Source organism: Astyanax mexicanus, chromosome 15, assembly GCF_023375975.1.
Source record: "Astyanax mexicanus isolate ESR-SI-001 chromosome 15, AstMex3_surface, whole genome shotgun sequence".
NCBI lineage: Eukaryota > Metazoa > Chordata > Actinopteri > Characiformes > Acestrorhamphidae > Astyanax > Astyanax mexicanus.
In genome coordinates, this window is record NC_064422.1 from 39,286,623 (window position 1) to 39,308,030 (window position 21,408).

Here is a 21,408-nt window from a genome sequence, read left to right on the forward strand (position 1 = left end):
GGGAACACACTGTTCACTACGATCATGTGACTGGATGACAGACACAAACAAAGCTTTTAAGACTAAACAGCTCAGGTCGTCTCTCGTTTTTTTAAGCAGAATGTCAAGCTAAGTCAAAAGGTCTGGGGATGCCGCGTTCTTTTCCTTTTCCGTTTCTTTCCTTCCTTGTTTTATTTCCTTTCCTTGTTTGATTTACTACAGGAACCGTGTTTACTACTTCTCAATCTCAGAAAAAATACAAGTACAAATACAGACTGTAGTTCTGAATCTTTTTCTGTATACTTTATTATTATCCTCCTTTCAACCTCTTTATTCTTCAATACTCAGAACACCACAGGAGAGAAAACCACCACAGAGCAGATCAGGTGAAAATATTCTAATTTATTAATTCCAGTTAAGAGGTATAAAAAGCTTGATGATGTTTAGAGGAAGAGATTGAAACTTTCAGATAAAAAAAATCAAAATATTCTGATAAAATATCAGATCCCTAAGTTTCAGATACAACATCCCTAATTTTCAGATTTAAAAAAATCGGATCTCAAAATTTTCAGATAAAAAAAAAGCATATGAAAAATATTCAGATTTAAAAAAAGCAGTTGACAAATTTTCAGATTTAAAAAAAATCAGATGAAAAGTGTTCAGATTTTAAAAAAGCAGATGACAAATTTATAGATAAAAAAATCAAAAGGGAAAATTAGGAAGATGAAGATCTAAAGACTGGCTAGTTGAATATTTATGAATCTCTGCATTTGTAGTAATTTTTGACTTGCTCTAGGATATTTTCATGATTTGAATAAATGTTATAAATACAAATACATATTTGAAATATATTAATATTGTAAATTGAGAGAATTTGAAGTTTCACAATATCGAGTTTTCTTGCTCTAAAGGGCACATAATCATAATTTATTACAAAAAAGGGCACCTTAGAGGGCACTCTGTCAGTTTTTTCTATGTAAAGGGCAGGCAATAGGTCACCGTAACTCATTTTTGCCACTTTAACCAGCACTTTACTGATGTTTTATTTAAAAAAAATTTCAACCACGGGGTCAAGAGAGTGGGGCGGTTGCACCCCCCCACACACACACACCCGCCCCACTGACCCCCTCTGAGTCCACCAGTGGGTGTGAGTAAACTGGATGTGTCCATCCCTGATTCTGAGGAGCCTGGGAAGAAACAGAAGGACAGAGTGTTGCGGGTGGAGAGAAGGATGATCCTGGGCCGGAGGAGGAGAAGGAGGAGGACGTGAGGGGTGGGAATAGAGACGAGAATAACACAAGTTCGTTATCAGAGCTTCTCTTTCTCAAGGTCTTCAATGGCTTTGGCTGGAGAGATCCTGACCAATCGCACTGCCGCTTAGCCAGAAACTCACCATTCAGCGTTCATCCAGCAGACATCCTGCGAAGCCACACACAAGAAGCTCATGCCTCATAGAAGTGATCACAGACATCCAGAGCCTGGTGATGATGGAGGCCTGCTGTGGTGCTCTGCACTGAGGAAGCTCACCAAAGTGATCTAGATCTTTGTCGATTGTGTATCCAGAGGTTAAAACAGGTCAAATCGAGATTGTATCAAACAAGACTGCAGAGGAAGAAACTTTCTGAACTTTCAGGAACTTCCATGAACTTCTAGGAATTTCCATGAACTTCTAGGAACTTCCAGGAACGTCCAGGAACTTCTAAGAACTTCTAGGAACTTCCAGACCTTTCACCTGAAGCAGCAGAAGGATGAACATGACGATGATCTGGACGATGCTGCTGAGCTTCAGTCTCAGCTGGCTCCTGGCTCATACACACAGTACACACCTGGTCTCCCACACCTGCTCAGCCAATGGCACGACTCGCTCGTTCTTCTGTCTGGGTAGTAAAGTCCATCAATTGTCAAGCGCCATACCCAAAAATACCACATACGTGTGAGTACATGCAGATACACACAGTCTGCTCTCTGTTCAGATGTGCTCAATATTAGTATGGGTATTAGTTAAAGGAGCAGTCCTTAAGGTTGTTACTGTTAAATTAAAAGCAGTAGTGTTTCTGGGTGAGGAGAGGGCACAATATTAATATAAATGGCATCAAAAGGCTTCTGCTACCATTCCTGCAAAACCACATACACTAAATACATAATATGTATTGAGTAACAACCCCAAAAATGTGTGCCTCTCAATTATTCATCAAAATAATAATTTGATCGAGTCTTTAAACTGCTATACAAAAGATTGAGACATGGTTTCTTAAACACACCGAATAAATAGCATGTTGATATACAGAGTTAGGTACCTGTGCACATCATTTAAAACCGTTTATCTTAAAAGCAGGTGCAAGCAAAAATAAATGAAGTAAAGAAAAGTAACAAGAAATTCTCGTTCTGAAGAAAACTTGATATTATTTTATGAAGTTTGTAGACTGACTGACTGAATTAAGGAAATTAATTAAGGAATGACCTCAAAATACTGTATAAAACACTTGTGTTTTAAACAATGGTACCTATTTTAAATGAAATTTGTTAAGCGTAAAAAAAAATCAAGAGATCACTTCAGTTTCTGAATCAGTTTCTCTGATTTTGCTATTTACAGGTTTATGTTTGAGTAAAATGAACATTGTTGTTTTATTCTACAAACTACCGACAACATTTCTCCCAAATTTCAAATAAAAATATTTTCATTTAGAGCATTTATTTGCAGAAAAATGAAAAAATGATGCAGAGCTTTCAGACCTCAAATAATGCAAGAAAAACAATTCATATTCATAAAGTATTAAACGTTCAGAAATCAATATTTGGTAGAATAAGCCTGTTTTTTAAATACGCTTTTCATGCATCTTGGCATGTTCTCCTCCACCAGTCTTACACACTGCTTTTGGATAAGTTTATGCCTTTGCCTCTCCTGCTGCAAAAAATCAAGCAGTTCAGTTTGGTGGTTTGATGGCTTGTGATCATCCATCTTCCTCTTGATTATATTCCAGTTGTTTTCAATTTGGTAAAATCAAAGAAACTCTAGTTTTTGCAGGATGTCATCTATTATCTACTACTAGTTTGGTGCTGTTTGAGCTGAATATTCTGATAATTATAAATTATACTAGACTACACAAGGAGAGATTTGTATATTTAATAAACACTGTGATTCCATTGTTAGTGTTTTATGGAGTAATTTCACACTTACTGCTCTGATAATTCTAATTGTTCAGGTGCCTAAACATTTGGACAGTACTTTTACTATTGCAAATGTCATGCTAAAAACTTGTATCTCCCAAAAAAAAGGAACTTTAAAGGAGAGGTTAATGAAAGTTAATGTAATTGTGGACCATTTCTATTCACCATCAATACCATAATTTCAATCATAAATTCCAGGTCATTTTTGGATATAATATAAAAAACTGTCAGATTCAATAATGAATTCCATTATTAGTGTTGAATTTAACTGAGTTAATATTTACTTACTGCCCTGATAATTCTAATTTCTCAGGTGCCTAAACTGTTGGACTTATATTATATTATCAGTGTCATGCTAAAAACTTGTAGACTACCTTTATAAAGGGTTTATAAATGGATTACAATTAGTTTATTAATGGTTACTAATTAGGTTGTAAATGCCTTAAAAATCATTAGTAACCAACCTAATTAGTAACCATTAATAAACGTATTGTAAACCATTTATAAACCCTTTATTAAGGTAGTCTTGTATTTCATTAATTCTCTTTTTTAATGTAATTTTGGACAATTTCTATTTACCATCAATACCAGCATTACCATCATAGATTCCAGGTCATTTTTGGATATAATTAAAATAAACTGTCAGATTCAATAATACATTTCATTGTCCATTCCTTTAATATATAATTCCATTCCATATTATAGTTATTAGACACTTATTTCTCACATAATTCTAATTTCTCAGGTGCCTAAACTTTTGGACTTTATATTATATTGTCAATGTCATGCTTAAAACTTGTATCTCCAAAATAGCAACTTTAACTTTCATTAAATTCTTTTTTTTTATGTAATTTTGGACAATTTCTATTTACCATCAATACCAGCATTACCATCATAGATTCCAGGTCATTTTTGGATATAATTAATATAAAAATGTCAGACTCAATAATAAATTCCATTATCCATTCCTTTAATATATAATTCCATTCCATTTTATAGTTAATACACACTTACTGCCCGGATAATTCTAATTTCTCAGGTGCCTAAACTTTTGTACTTTATATTATATTGGCAGTGTCATGCTAAAAATTTGTATCTCAAAAAAATCAACTTTAAAGGAGAGGTTAAAGAAAATGTCATTTCTATTCACTCTGAAAATCATAATTTCTATTAAAAATTCCAGGTGGTTTTTGGTTACAATATAAATAAAACTGCCAGATTCACATTACGCCAAAAATTAAAACAAACCAAAAATTGAGATTTTAGTAACGTATCCAAATCTGCACCTAATTATTACCATTTTATTACATTACATTACATTTGGCAGACGCTTTTGTCCAAAGCGACTTACAATAGTGAAGTACAAAAGTGATAGAAGTTAAAGATAAAACATCTTTAGATAGGGCCTAAAGGAGATCAAAGGGAAATTATGGGATAGAGGAGGGGAGTATTATGTGATGCTCATAATATTTATGATTATGTGATGCTCATAATATGATTCTAAAATGTTTATTACATCCATGTTACCCACAATAAATTATGGTCTGGTCATCTGAAAACAATATCCCAGTATTGACAGCCTTCCTCAGCAATAACACTCAGCAACTCGACACTATGTCACAGGCTGTTATTGTTTTCAGGCCTCTCCTGGGTCATGACTGCTTGGAAATTTGACTGACAACAAAAATATGCTGTTGTTGTGAGTCATGAAACATATATTTTAAAATCTCAAGGCCATCACGCTTCACACACACGCGTGCACGCACACACACACACACACACACAGCCTTGAACTGTGCAGCAAAGGGGATTATAATAGCCTGTTTTTCACGCATCACAAGAAATTACAGCTTGTTTTTCACGCATCACGAGAAATGGCTGTCTGCTAGCTTCATCAAGCATATTCAGCATGTTTAGGAGAGAAAGAGAGAAAGAGAGAAAGAAAGAAAGAAAGAAAGAAAGACAAAAAGAGAGAGGAAAGAGAGAGAGAGGGCATACACATGGACATTTCCTATGGAAGACGAAAAATTACGTAAGTATAAATAAATAAATGCACGTATAAATGAATAAATAAATGAATTAAAATACATTTACATTTTTATAATTTTATAATTTATATATAATGTTTATTTAAATACAAACAAAAGTAAAAATACACCAATCAATAAATATATAAATAGATAAATGCAGAAGTAAGTGCTGAAACCAACCCAAAATAAAGGTTCTTGCATGGAAATATGGAAATAGATTCTTGATATAATTTTAAGAGTGTTTTTTTTTTATGACAAAATGTATTTAAAAAATAATTGATTTATCTATGCAATTATTTATGTGCACGTTTATATATTTAAACTTTTTTTTTTTTTTTATTCATGTATTTGTGCATTTATTTATTTATACTTACGCCATTTTTCTTCCTCCCTAAATTCCAAATTTCACTGATTTCCTTTAAGGGTTGTTTTGGGTTCTATTTGGGTCCGTATCAGAATACTCTGCCTTTTGCCGTATTGTAGAATTTTATATGCTAATTCTATGCTAAGTGTAATCACTTATATATAATTAAATGTTATTAATATAGATATTTAGATCTATTTATAACATTTTTATTTCACAAAGCATTTCTAAGCAGTTATCGTATTTTTCAGACTATAAGGCACACTGGATTATATCCTTTGAAACTTATATTTGTTTTAATAAAGTGGTAAATAAACTAGTTATTAACCACTTTAAATAAATGTATTCAACCAGGCAACATTACAGACTGCAGTGGAGAAAAAATACAGTACAGGCCAAAAGTTTGGACACACCTTCTCTTTTTCAATGCATTTTCTTTATTGTCATGACTATTGACATTGTAGATTCTCACTGAAGAATCAAAACTATGAACACATGTGGAGTTTTATGTACTCAACAAAAAAGGTGAAAAACCAAAAACTGTTAACTGAAAATATTCTAGTTTCTTCAAAATAGCCCCCCTTTGCTCTGATTACTGCTGCTTTGCACACTCTTGGCATCATTCTCTCAATGAGCTTCAAGAGGTGGCCACCTGAAATGGTTTTCCAACAGTCTTGAAGGAAGGAGTTCCCAGAGGTGTTTATTAGCACTTGTTGCTCCTTTGCCTTCTTCACTCTGTGCTCCAGCTCACCCCAAACCATCTGGATTGGGTTCAGGTCCGGTGACTTTTGTTAAGTACATTAAACTCCACATGTGTTCATTCATAGTTGTGATGCCTTCAGTGAGAATCTGAAAATAAAGAAAACACATTGAATGAGGTGTGTCCAAACTTTTGGCCTGTACTGTATATAAAAAAAAAACATTGCTATTGATCAGTTGGCCGTGTTGAGTGTTGAGGAGCTGATCTAAAGTCAGTCTTTAAGACATCGTTCCCTCCAGTTCAGCAGTTACTGTATGCACTGTCCTCTGGCTAAGCCATTTTTATCCTGGCCCAGCACTGTCCATCCCGCAGCTCTGGCTCTGAAGCCTGAGTTATTCACAGTGTTCAGAGTTATTTTCTGCATTACTGCATGCCTTTCCAGAATAGGGCTTCAATCTGTTCAATCTGGCTACGTTGTTATTCAGCAGTTTTTGGGGGGAGTACGTGTTCCCTGCAGCAGTGTGGGCCCGGCAGAGTGAATTCGCTACTTGATGAAGCTGGAACAAACAGTCCTTAGCCTGATGGGAACTGATAGAGAAGACACAGTGCTGCAGATGGTTCTCCTCTCCCCAAATAATAACAAATCTGCAACCTAACCCCACACAGTTACAGCAGTAAATGGAAATTTCATCACATTTATATATAACTCTGCACAATTTCAGAGTAAAGAGTATGGGTGGGACAATATATCGATATTGTGATATATTGTATCGTGTTTTTGTTTGTGATACATTATTGATAAGTGGCATCAAATATGGATATTTTTATTGAAACATATGCACTATAAAGTCCTTAAGATTTACTGTGCTATGGGGCTCTGGGTGGTCCTGCGGGCTAAGCGCTGCCACTATCAGAAGATCACCGGTTCGAATTCTGTTCATGCAGCTTGCCATCGGCTACCGGAGTCCTGAGCAAGCATAATCGGCAAAAAAGCTTTGCTCTCTCCTCTCTGTGGGTGGGTACAGTAGATGGTGCTCTTTCCCCTCATCATTCATAGGGTGATGTCGATCAATACAAGGATGTGTCTGTGAGCTGATGTATCAGAACCTCAGAGTTTCCTCTTTTCTCCGAGCGTTAGCGCTGTGATGGTACTCGGTAATGCTGCATTAGCAGCAGTTTAAAAAGAGGCGTAGTCTGACTTCACATGTATAGGAGGAGGCAAATGCTAGTCTTCACCCTCCTGGTGTTGAGGCATCACTAGTGATAGAGGGAGTCCTAATGAGTGGGACTCCCATTTTGCAGACAAAATTGGAAAAAAGGGAAATAAACTGGGTGAGTCCCTTATAGGCTCCAGAAAATTGCACGACCCCAACATCCTTCAGATAATAATAATCAGGCAGAGAACATTTTGTGAACCTCTGTTTCAGGGCTAAGTCAGAGCTCCGAAAATCCATATTCCAAGTACTTTTCATCATATTTTTTCCCTTTCTTCGTTTTTTTAAGTTTCTGAAAGCAGGCATTTTGCATCTCCACATCCAATTTGACCGTAAAAATACTTCATTTTAATCCCATGTGGACTTGCAGAGCCACCGCGCGCATGTGTGAACCTGAATTGAGATTAAGATTGAAGAGTCCAGTAGGACGGCAAATAAGTCTGTTTAAATAAGTGAAGAAAAAAAAATATTTTAGGCATGTGGTACCCTGAATGAAGCCTGAGAATGAGATGAATTTGACACCAATAAAGTATCATTAAATAGTATCGTTTTTTTTTTTAACTGTGCAGAAAATAATTTTACATTAGTGCTGAAGTCTTGGTGTCTACAACAGAAATATGAGAATAATGTATATGATGGCATTTCTAATCTGAATAATATACTGTTAAACTGTAAGGAATATCTTATTTACTATCCAATATGCTTAATTTATCTTTATAAAAAGAACTTGATTGAATTGCATTGAGAACGTCTGCAAAAGAAAGAGTGTGTTTGCACAGATTGGGCAGATAATTATCTTTATTCCCTCTCTTTCTCTATCCCTTTTATCTATTTTCTCTCTATTTCAACTCCACATACAAACCAAACAATATTTATTTATCTATTGTTTTTTGTAGCTGTTCGGCTCTCTTTGTTGTTGTCCCTTTATTGTGTCTTTTTTTTCTTGCTATATTTGGTCTTTTTGTTTTTCTCCCACCTTTTTTTGTCTTCTCTGTTTTTGTTTTTTTTAGTTTCCCCCTTCCACTCCTCCATTTTTGCCTGCTATTTGGCTTATATTATTATATATACAACATAACTCTGTATTGAAACTAATAAAGATTAATAGTCCTCTGAATAGGGAGGGGGTGGACCAAAATAATAAATTAAATGCCTAAGATGCCTCAAAAAGAAGAAGACATCTGAGGAAATCTGATGAAGAGAGTTAGACTTAAGCTCTAATCTCAGTAATCAGATTTGTCAGTGCATGTATACACTTACTCTAATTTCTTTCACTTTTCTTGGTTTATGCATGTATGCAAACATAAGATATGACAGCTGCATGTTTAAAACCAAGCTTTTTTCTGTCGTTGCATCAGTTTTGGAGAAAAACGTAAGAAATGAAGAACTGCAAACTGTTAGAACTGATAAAATTCCACAAAAAAATTAATCTGTGTAAAGTACAGGGAGGTGTAACCCATGTTTGGGTGATGATAACAGGATGTAATAGGGTGCTATAGTGCATTTAGTCACTAATCTGCAGTGTGAAACAAAAAATAACTGGACTAAATGTACACAATGTAAATAACATATAAATTTATCTATGACATCTGTGAAAATGGAGAATAATTGACACTCTATGACCAGCTAAAACAAGTAATTATAGATTCGTCCACAGATTTCCAGCATTATTAGGATGAAGGTAGTGTTCCAAAGCACAGCAGACTGTTCCCCTCAACAATTTCTTACAGTTAACATGACAGACTATAAAAGAAAGAAAGGGAGAGAGTTCCCAGTCATAATGATAATAATAATAATAATAATAATAATAATAATAATAACAGCAGGTTTGTGCTTTAAGTTTAAGAGTTCAGAAATCAATATTTGGTGGAATAACCCTGTTTTTTAATCACAGTTTTCATCATGCATCTTGGCATGTTCTACTCCACCAGTCTTACACACTGCTTTTGGATAACTTTATGCCTTTACTCCCGGTGCAAAAATTGAAGCAGTTCAGTTTGGTTTGATGGCTTGTGATCATCCATCTTCCTCTTGATTATATTCCAGAGGTTTTCAATTTGGTAAAAAATTTTCAGAGCTATATTTATATTATTAAGTTTTGTTAATTATATTGAAAGTGTTTGTTTTTACTTGATCACTATGAACAATGTCACAATGTGTCTCTCGTTTAAGTTCCAAATTAGCTGAGAAATAGTTACATAGAAATAGTTTTAATAATAATTAAATAATATTCGCATCAATGTGAATAAGAAATACAACTAGAAAATAAGACAATGTCAAAACAAAACAAAATGCAAATAAATATTAACAGTGCATAAAAAGGGCTTTGTAAATAAACAATAATTGGCAGAGGTAATGATGCAGTATATATTCCTGCTGTGCAATGTTTGACTTATCCTGACAGGTATGAAGTTCTTCTGATTATTATTCTTCTGATCAGGGAGATTAAGCTGACTCAGATCACTGTGTTTCCACAAGGAGCCATCTCATCTCTTCACGAGCTCAAACGCATGTGAGTTCAAACCATAAACTTTACTATGTGTGTGTGTTGCGTGTGCGTGGTGTGTGTGTGTGTGTGTGTGTGTGTGTGGTGTGTACCCAACAACCTCTGCAAACACAGGAAATTGCATCTAATAAATATTATTTGTAATAATAACACAGACAACTGATAATCACAGACATAATGCCTGGGATTAGGATAAAATTTACTGTTATGTAGTTTTAGTTTGTGTAAAAACACACATAAATCTGCTGTATTTAGTCTTGATGGAATATGTTTTGTCTCTGATACAGAACATGATGTTGAAAAGACGCTCAACTCAGGATATACAAATAATACGGCAGAAGAGGGAAGGGTCTACATTATTTCTGTATTCCTTTATAAAGAGAATTCAATTAAACAAATTATGCAAAAACTTTGTCATTTTTATTTATTCATTCAGCAAAATGAGCCTACATTAAATAGTTTTGCGTGACATGTACTGTATGTGAAGCCTCTATTTTTAAAAGAAAACTACTATTACTGTGTAAACGTTGCTTAAAGGGATAGTTCGGGATTTTTGACATGAATCTGTATGGCATCAACATGACCAGTGTCGTGCAAGTAGTGCCCCAGTGATAATGAGGCGTGACTTTTGCAGACACCGTTTTTTGTTATGCAAATAAATCACTCTTTTGCACTCGTACTGTTTTGGGAAGAAAAACGCTTTCGTTTCGTGACCCCAGCAAACATGCCGGACTACTTTCGGCTCGGACAATACTGGACAAGAACTCCGCTCAGCGGACATGGTCGGGGGTAAGTCAGTGAGAATGCACGACACTGGTCATGTTGATGCCATACAGATTCATGTAAAAAATCCCGAACTATCCCTTTAAGTGGTAAGTTTAGTAAAAAAACAAATGCTGCTTTCCAACATAACAGCCTCATCCCAACTGTGAAGCATGGGGGTGGCAGCATCAACCCTCACTCGCGATGTCTCACTCTCACTCACGATGTCTCTCCCTCTCTCTTACTCAAGTCGTTTCTCTCTCAATCGCGCTGATCTCTCAATCTTACTTTGTCTCACCCTGTCTCTCTGTCTCTCTCTCACTTGCACTGTCTTTCCCTCTCTCTAACTCGTGCTGTCTCTCCCTCTCTCTAACTCGCGCTGTCTCCCCCTCTCTCTCACTGGCGCTGTCTCTCCCTCTCTCTAACTCGTGCTGTCTCTCCCTCTCTCTAACTCGCGCTGTCTCCCCCTCTCTCTCACTGGCGCTGTCTCTCCCTCTCTCTAACTCGTGCTGTCTCTCCCTCTTTCTAACTCGCACTGTCTCTCCATATCTCTCACTGGTGCTGTCTCTCCCTCTGTCTAACTCGCACTGTCTCTCCCTCTCTCTCACTGGCGCTGTCTCTCCCTCTCTCTCACTGGCGCTGTCTCTCCCTCTCTCTAACTCGCGCTGTCTCTCCCTATCTCTCACTGGTGCTGTCTCTCCCTCTGTCTAACTCGCGCTGTCTCTCCCTTGCACTCACTCGCGCTCTCTCTCCCTCTCTCTCACTCGCCCTGTCTCTCCCTCGCTCTCACCCACAATGTCTCTTCCTTTCTCTCACACGTGCTGTCTCTCCCTCGCTCTCACCCGCAATGACTCTTACTTTGTCTCACTCGCGCTGTCTCTCCCTCGCTCTTACCCGCAATGCCTCTCTCTCTCTCTCACTCGCGCTGTCTCTCCCTCGCTCTTACCCGCAATGCCTCTCTCTCTCACTCGCGCTGTCTCCCTCTCTCTTTCTGTCTCTCTTGCTCACTCGCTCTCTCTCACTAACTTGTTTTATCTCTCCCTCTCTCCCACTTGGACTGTCTCTCCATCTCTTTCACTTGTGCTGTCTCTCCAGCTCTCTCTTTCGCACTGTCTTCATCTCTCTCACTTGCGCTGTCTCTCTCTCACTTGTGCTGTCTCCCCCTCTCGCTTTATCTCCCCCTTTCTCTCTGTCTCTCGCTAACTCAAGCTGTCTGTCCTGGCTGATACTGTCTCTCATGGTGACAGTATGAGAATTACTCAATAAATAGGCTATGTGAGAATTACTATTGTTTTTTTGTATTTTTTGCTAACAATTAAAAAAAATATATATTGAAAAAAGTATAGTTTGGGTATCTGTACCGAATTCAAAGTATTTTATCAGTACCGGTATCGAAAATGTTAATATGATACTCTGCTCTAAGCAGCCGTCCTTATTTATTTTTTTTTTTATTATTAAAAACAGTAATTTTCCTGTAGAACATGCAGAGAAGGGTCACAATATTGTAAAAAAATCACCAGATTTATTCCCTCTGAAAAGATACTGCACCACAATGCATGCTGTAAAAGTATATTTGAGACTGCAAAAAAAATATGCATGGTCACTTTAGAGCAGAACAAATATAATGTTTTTAGGTGCAATTACACATTTTTACCAACAACTTACAGACTGTCGCTTTAAAGCCGAAGTAATGTAATGTTTTTTTGTGCAGTTGCATATTTTCACCAAAAACTTACAGACTGTAGCTTTAAAGCAGAAGTAATGTAACATTTTTTTTCCAGACCTTGAACCAATCCAAAAGACCTTAACCTAATAGAAATGCAGAGGGAGGACCTTAAAATAGCAGTTTATAACTGAGCCAAACAGAAATGTCCAAAATTCCTCAACCTACTGCAGAACTGACCATCAGTTTTGCAAAAATACTTGGTTTCATTTAAAACTGATCACTCTGGCTATTGAAAACAAAGGTTTAAGTATAAAAAGGGCATCAGATTTTTGAGGCATCTGCGTAAATTTGGTTCTCTTTAGCTAGTTGAATGTAATGTAGAATCTATTCTAGATTACTTGTTATCTGTTTGGTGTAGCATATGTTTTTTTTCTAGAGTTCCCCAGGGCTCTATTGTGGGCCCAATAAAAGTGATGTTATTAATGGCACTATAATTACGTAGTTATGAATGTATGAATGTGACAAAGTGTTGGCTTAAGTAAAAAGTCTAAGTGGTTAAGATTTACATCTCATGCCACATAAGGATTAACAAAACAATATAAATGGTTCTTATACCTTTTAGCACCACTGTGTTACGTAAAATTGTTCACAGTTGCTAACATTTTTGACAATTTTATGTAACACAGTGGTGCTAAAAGGAATAAGAACCATTTATATTGTTTTGTTAATCCTTATGTGGCATGAGATGTAAATCTTAACCACTTAGACTTTTTACTTAAGCCAACTATACATATATATATAATTTTTTTTCCCAAATAAAACTAAATTTCCATTGGGATAAATAAAGTATCTATCTATCTATCTATCTATCTATCTATCTATCTATCTATCTATCTATCTATCTATCTATCTATCTATCTATCTATCTATCTATCTATCTATCTATCTATCTATCTATCTATCTATCTATCTATCTATCTATCTATCTATCTATCTATCTATCTATAAAAAAGCAAGTACATGGAATAAAAGGGTGTCCAATCTGTAAGTGACTGGTACTGTATATGAAACCAAGGAGATCCTAAAGCATAAATAACAGCTTCTAAATCAAGTAATGAACAAAATAAAAACAATACTTTGTATTATTTGGTACATTCTTCTATAAGCACATCTACAGTACATTTCATCCCTCACTGTCTGTGGTGACAAAGAACAGAAAAGTCCATTTAGTCCGACAGTTCTGCGAACAGCAAATTGGTACAGCTGAATTAAGCTCCCAGCTCATTCATTACTGCTGTTGTTTCTGTAGCAGGACGGATGATGATGTCTGCGTTAAAAGGCTATTACCTCTCTTCTCACAGAATGGTGTCTGAGAACGGAGCCCTCAAGCAAATCAGAGCCCACGCCTTCGCAAACCTCACCAAACTAGAGGAGATGTAAGTTTTACCTCTGCTGGACTTAATATTAAATATAATAGGCTTTTCTAATGCTTTATAATTTACACTATTCAGACAAAAGTACAGGGACACCTATGTATTGAGGAGCTTAAAAGCGGACATAAATATGTGAACTGATTTGACCTGGCTTTTGTTTAAATTGCATTATTTAAATGCATAATTGATATATTTTAATTTGAACATGGTATTTTTTCTGCTTTAAATGTGTGAGGTGGTTACATTTATTGTTGAAAATGCATCTTAAAGATTCATAAAAATGGAGATCCATACATTTTCAGAATGGCATGTGACAAAATTATCCACATCCATGATTTATTAAGATTTGAGCCACGCAAGGTGTACTTTTCCCGTGGTTATGATAGCAAAGGCACACTGACTCGCCCCAAAATCAAGCTGCAAAGTGCACGTGTTAACAGCTTGCCTAAACATTGCTAAAACGGGGCCCATAGTTTATTAAATTCAAAATGACACTGACTTACTGAGATGTATTCCTTTCTAAATTGTACTTTTCTGATTGAATGAAATTAACATTATGTAACTTCTATGCTTTTCCATTAACAGAACTATAACTAAATCTAAAAACCTTGTCACCATACACAAAGACGCCTTCTGGGGACTCCCAAAACTGAAATATTTGTGAGTACAGCTTTTTTGGTATTTGTCTCAGGTTCAATTTTCCTCAGCAATGTAAAAAACGGATTGTGTTCCCACATGAGGTCCTGTCTAAACTGATTTATGCTAAAAGCCCCTGTAAAAAAAAAACAGCAAAAGGCACAATGACCCAAGCACAGGTCATTCATTACTGTATTGCACATTTCTCACAGGAAACAAAGGTCACAAAACACAAAGGGCCCATTAGCAAGCCAGTTTCACTAAATGTGCATCAATGTTTGTGTTTTCAGGACCATTTCAAACACTGGTCTCACAATTCTGCCAGACTTCTCCAAGGTCCAGTCTTCTGCGCTCGAGTTTCTGTTGTATGTATCTACATATATACATGAATAAAGCAAAAAAATAAAATAAATAAGAGACCACTTCAGTTTCTTAGTAATTAGTAAAATGTTTTATTCTATAAACTATGGACAACATTTCTCCCAAATTCCAAAAAAATAAAAATGTTGTCATCTAGAGCATTTATTTGCAGAAAATGAGAAATGGCTGAAATAACAAAAACATGCAGAGCTTTCAGACCTCAAATAATGCAAAGAAAACAAGTTTATATTCATAAAGTTTTAAGAGTCCAGAAATCAATATTTGGTGGAATAACCCTGGTTTTTAATCAAAGTTTTCATGCATCTTGGCATCATGTTCTCCTCCATCAGTCTTACACACTGCTTTTGAATAACTTTATGCCACTCCTGGTGTAAAATTCAAGTAGTTCAGTTTGGTTTGATGGCTTGTGATCATCCATCTTCCTCTTGATTATATTCCAGAGGTTTTCAACTTGGTAAAATCAAAGAAACTCATAATTTTTAAGTGGTCTCTTATTCTTTTCCAGAGCTGTATATCAAGTATATTTTGTGCCAATTAAACAAATAATAATAATAATAATAATAATAATAATAATAATAATTGACAATAAAAAATTTTAAGAATCAAAAGAAAAAACTGTACATTTATGTAAAAATATGTATTTTTAAACATACTTTATTACTTTACTTTATTAATCTTTGCAGTTATTTAGTGGGCGTGGCAAGCCTCAGACGAGGGTTCAGGGTACCCGTCAGTCCAAAATCAGGTGACCAATGGAGATTCAAAGTGAATGCCTTCTTCTAAGCCCCAACCACCCGTCAAAACTGTGCCCAAACTCGGAAGCAAAAAAAATAAAGCAGAAGCAAACGAGAGTCTTTAGCAGCCTCAGAAAATCCACAAAAACACACAAATGAAAGCAAAGACTGGCAAAAAACACATTGTAACTGCAAAGAATAATATAGTAACCAAGTATATTTAAAAATATATTTTTTCTTTTTTTAAGGATTCCAATTTTAGGGTTTGTTACAGTGCAAACTTGCTGTTTTAGCAGTTTTTCACTGCTCTGCCTTTCAGTGACCTACAAGACAACATGCACATAGAGGTGATACCAAGCAATGCTTTCTATGGACTTACCAGCGGTATCATAACTGAACTGTAAGTATATGTTACATATATATGTAATATATTATATTGCATTAAATGTACTGTATATGATGCTGGAGGATGTTTTGTTTATAATATGAACAAAACGAACACACCCCTCCTTTCTGCATTCCTTCATAAGCTCCGTCCTCAAATTTAAAATTAGGAAAACACATTGCCAAGTTAATGACAGAAGGTTCCAGGACCAAGAGACAGCACATGCGAACATAGGATCCTAAACACAATGGAGTAATAAATGTTGGTTAAAAAAACTGTATAAAAAAATGGATGAAAGGGGTTGCCGAATGGTCCAGTGGTCTAAAGTGCTGCCACTATGATTGGGAGATCGCTGGGTCGAATCCCGGTAATATAATGTAGATAGTAGATAATGCTCTTTCCCCTCATCACCATTCATAGGGTGATGTCGATCAGCATGAGGCGTCTGTGAGCTAATGTATCGGAACCAATTTGCTGCACTTTCCTCCGAACGCGCTCCGAGTGATGCTACTCGTTAATGCTGCATCAGCAGCAGTTTAAAAAGAGGCGGAGTCTGACTTCACATGTGTCGGAGGAGGCGTGTCCTAGTCTTCACCCTCCTTGTGTTATGACATCACCAGTGATGAAAAAAAATTGGATGGAAATTGTATAGAGCACCTTTAACATCTTTTATCTGTTGATATATTGTACATGTATGGTTTATATTTCCCTTGTATTTTCTGTTAATCATTTTTTATCTTTTTTATTATTATTATTATTATTATTAAAGGCGACTGACCAAGAACGGGATCACTAAAGTGGACGTTAATGCTTTCAATGGTACCAAAATGGAAAAATTGTGAGATATTTTGTCTCTGATTCCATATATAAAATGTATTATAGCAAAAATTATAACATGTTCTCCTATAATGTCCTTTCTGACATGTCCCACTACCCCTCCCCCCTTCAGGTTTCTCATGGGAAATCAACAACTGAAGAATATCCACAGCAATGCCTTTCTAGGAGCTGAAGGCCCTGTCGTTCTGTAAGCATGTCCAGCTCTCACAGTCAACAACACTCTGATCTGCCAGCTGCATCACGAGATTCACAAGTAGCTCTTACACCACACATCCTCTCTATAAACAATGAGCTTCTTCTTCTAGAAGTGTTATCACACTCTATCTCTTAATCTACACCTATTAAAGTCACACTGAATATCACACAGCCTTTTTTCTGTTCTATTACTTTTACTTTTATACTTTAAGTTTTGAAACCAGTACTTTTACACTTTTACTTAAAAAGAAAATAAAAATTGAGTTGATTCTTCAACTCAAGTATCAGTCGTCTCTAAACTTCTACCTGCAGAGAAATATATGGGAATACATTTTACACCTTCGTTGGTTTCAACACATTTAACAATTCAAACATACTAATATGAGGTTATAGATTACATATATTACTTACAATACATATATAAAATAGAATATAAAATTATGAAATACAAGTTGTAAGATTACTTGTTGTGTTATGTGGTATGGTGTGATTTTAACCTTAAACTATATACTGAAGTCATGTGACCATGTTATCACAATAAGGAAAAACACCAATGGGCTGCTCAATTCATTTGAATTTCAAATTATTTCCATCCATCCATTCATCCATCCATCCAATTAAATGCCAATTTTAAAGGTGTTGCCCAAGTTTACATGCTCTTAAATTGTTCTTTGTGGAATCGATTTACAGAAATGTTTACACAAAATAACATTTAAATAAAAAAGTATCATCAGGCCAAACGCTGAATTATTATTATTATTATTATTATTATTATTATTATTATTATTATTATTATTATTATTATTATTATTATTATTATAAAAAAATATCTACCACGTAAATTAATTTTCTTCAACACTAGAAAGCTTAGGATTTTCAATGTTTTCATGTGTTTATGTGTTATTAAAACAATAGTGTCAGTAGAATTGCACAAATTATTTTATATAATACTGCATATCCTGGTTTGTGTTCATAGAGCAATATTTCTTTTCTGTCTGAGCTCTGGATCTCTGTGCATTCTAGACACACCCCTGCTTACAAGAAAATTAAAAATAAGAATGAGTGCAAAATAGAGCTAATGGTGTTGTGGGCTAATAAGTGAACAGCCAGTTGTCTACATGAACACTGTTGAATGTTTCTAACAGTGGATGTGGGTGTGTATGCAGGGACGTCTCTCGTACTGCCATCAGTTCCTTACCTGAGAGCATGCTGAGGAGTCTGAAGCTGCTGACCGCCACCTCTGTCTACTCTCTGAGATGGTTACCCAGTCTGGAGCTGTTTGCTGAGCTCACCCAGGCCAACCTCACCTACCCCAGCCACTGCTGCGCCTTCAAAAACTTCAAAAAGAACAAGTGGGTTAATCTCAGAGCTATGAAACACACAATGCAGTGTATAGATTACACTGGGCATAACAATCATGAAATAGCTATAAAAAATGCTATAGTACCTTTTTCATACATTATGGGGAGGCTCTTTAATTCTAATAAAACATAAATATACATAAATATATTTTCCTACATAGTAAATGAATACTGAAGTCATCCATACTATTAAGGAATACATAAGGAATCATGTAGTAACTTAAATGTGTTAAACAAACCAACATACTAAACATTTAGGTGGCTTGAGGTTGTGATTAACTTATCCTGTGCAACAGAGGTAACTCTTGCTCTTCCTTTCCTGGGGCAGTCCTGATGACCACCCTATTTCATTATAATGTTTTTGATGGTCTTTTCTTGACGTTTTTCAGAATTACTTTATTAGAGCAAGAAATTTAAGTAATTAACTCTTGACGAGTTCAGCACAGCTGTTAACTGAGAGCCTGAATTCCAGGTGACTCTACCTCATAAAGTTGACTGAGAAAATCCAGCCAAGAGTGGGCAAAGTCGGCATTGAAACAAAAGATGCTATTTTTGAGATTCTAAAGTATAAAACATATTTTTAAAGTGTTTACAAAAACAAATTTTATAAAAACAATTACAATTGCATTCCTGCACACTTTAGATGTCTTCGGTATTAATCCACAATTCAGGAAATATTATAAATAAAGAAAAATATAGTACCTGTTACATTAGTTTCACTGACAAAAGTTGGCCCTGGCATTTTGGACCAGACCAATTCACCACATTTGATAACAGACACCTTTTCAGTCTTTTTGGTCTCATGAATGTGTATTTCAACTGTGCAACTCTTTAAAACCATGTAACATAAGCTATGCAATGAGTTTACAGGAAACTGTAAGAGTGGACACATTAAATACTTTCAAGAACTGTCATTTATTTAGACTCTAAAATGTGCCTATGCATTTCAGGGAGTAAGATATAAAGAACAGAGATGAGAATTGCAGGATCAAATGCCAGTTAAACAATTAACAGGTTAAAGACATTTTAAGTTCAATGTAACGATCAGCATTTAAGAGAGTGTATAATGTGCTGCTTTGTTGTTCATACAAGAATCGCCTTTTTTTTTTTTTTTTTTACCAAAATTCCTTGAGTAGCCCATCCTAAACTTCTGTGTGTCATGTTTCTTTGTTTGTTTGCAGGTCGGAGAAGAACAATTTGTGTAATGACCCCACCCTCCGCAACCAGGAGCCAGGCTTTTTCGAGGAGCACTGTAAGGACGTGATCAAAGTGACCTGTTTTCCAGAACCGGATGCTTTCAACCCATGCGAGGACATCATGGGCTTCACCTTCCTGAGGGTTCTTATCTGGTTCATCAGTATCCTGGCCATTGTGGGAAACTCCACTGTCCTCCTGGTGCTCCTCAGCAGCCGTTACAAGCTGACTGTGCCCAGGTTCCTCATGTGCCACCTGGCTTTCGCTGACCTCTGTATGGGGCTCTACCTGCTGATGATCGCTGCCGTAGACATCCAAACCCGCTCCCACTACTACAACTACGGCATCGACTGGCAGACCGGCCCAGGGTGCCGGGCGGCCGGCTTCTTCACGGTCTTCGCCAGCGAGCTCTCTGTCTACACTCTGACAGCCATCACTCTGGAGCGTTGGCACACCATCACTCACGCCATGCAGCTGGAGAGGCAGCTGCGCCTGCGCCATGCATGCGCACTGATGGCAGGTGGATGGATCTTTGCTGTACTGACTGCACTGCTGCCCATGTTGGGCGTGAGCAGCTTCATGAAAACCAGCATCTGCATACCCATGGACGTGGAGACTGCACTATCGCAAGGCTACGTGATACTGCTCCTGCTGCTCAACGTAGCTGCGTTCCTTTGCGTCTGCGCATGCTACCTGCGCATCTACATGACCGTGCGCAACCCTGACTTTGTGCACGCCCATGCAGACATGAGGGTGGCCAAGCGCATGGCCGTGTTAATCTTCACCGACTTCCTCTGCATGGCACCCATCTCCTTCTTCGCCATCTCTGCCGCACTCAAGCTGCCACTCATAACAGTGTCTCATGCCAAGGTGCTGCTGGTGCTCTTCTACCCAATCAATTCATGTGCCAACCCCTTCCTCTACGCCTTCTTCACAAAGACCTTCAAGAGGGACTTCTTCATGCTGGCCAGTCGCTTCGGCTGCTTCAAGACAAGGGCACACATGTACCGCACCGAGACCTCCTCTGGGCAAAACGGGGCGTGGCAGACCTCTCCAAAGACCAGCGACGGGACGCTCTACTCACTCGTGCACCTCAGTCACCCTCACTTAACCCACTGACCTCCACTGACCCCCACTGACCCCATGGACCCTACTGACCCCAATGACCTCACCATCCCCCAGAGCTTTCCAGAGCTTTGAACTGCAAGCTGCTCTTACGTCTTATGTTCTCCTACATACAATATGTTCATTTTAATCCTGTACCTGGCCTATAGACCTGTTCGCAAATTGGTGTTGGGGGAATTTCTCACTTGAACTGAGTTAATGGGTCCCTAGACATGAAAAATCCCAGAGGTGCTCATCCGCCATAGTGCCACGAATTCCCCAATGGTCACATCAAATATGGCTGCCATCGGCTATGGTGAAAATCCAATGAATGTATATACACATATAATACCTCAATTTACATTAACATTAAGGATCATTTTAAGGATCATTTTGTCATTGAAATGTTAACATATTCTTTTCATTAACACAAATATTTTTTATTGTTTTTGTTTCCACAAAGATTTGTTTAAATTATAACAAGTCATGAATGCAGGCCTTGACAGAGGAAGATGCAGCTTTGGTGAGAAGCACTTGGTGAGTGTTTGGGCTGGGGACAGATCAACAACAACAGCTAAGATATTTGATGAAAGCTAAGACATTTGTAGAAATCTACACACATGGAAGTACTGGAATTGATGCTCGCCCTCCCACAAGTAGTGTGATCAGAGGCCACATCCAACGAGGGGCTTCTCTGGTTCATACAGCATGCAACTTGCTTACAGCCAAGGACACCAAAGCAAGACTAGAGCCAACGGACCA

General features: G+C 36.9%; 1 protein-coding gene across 1 annotated transcript; it reads left to right on the forward strand.

Moving 5' to 3' along the window:
* The first annotated feature begins 1,231 nt into the window (after window positions 1-1,231).
* fshr (follicle stimulating hormone receptor) lies at window positions 1,232-20,940 on the forward strand. Its single transcript, XM_049464557.1, is given in 11 exon segments — window positions 1,232-1,912; window positions 9,893-9,964; window positions 13,748-13,822; window positions 14,405-14,479; window positions 14,746-14,820; window positions 15,890-15,970; window positions 16,725-16,793; window positions 16,905-16,979; window positions 18,154-18,339; window positions 19,530-20,581; window positions 20,584-20,940. Coding segments are annotated over 11 exon segments (2,043 nt in total). The 5' UTR covers window positions 1,232-1,727; the 3' UTR covers window positions 20,682-20,940.
* The last annotated feature ends 468 nt before the right edge of the window (window positions 20,941-21,408 follow it).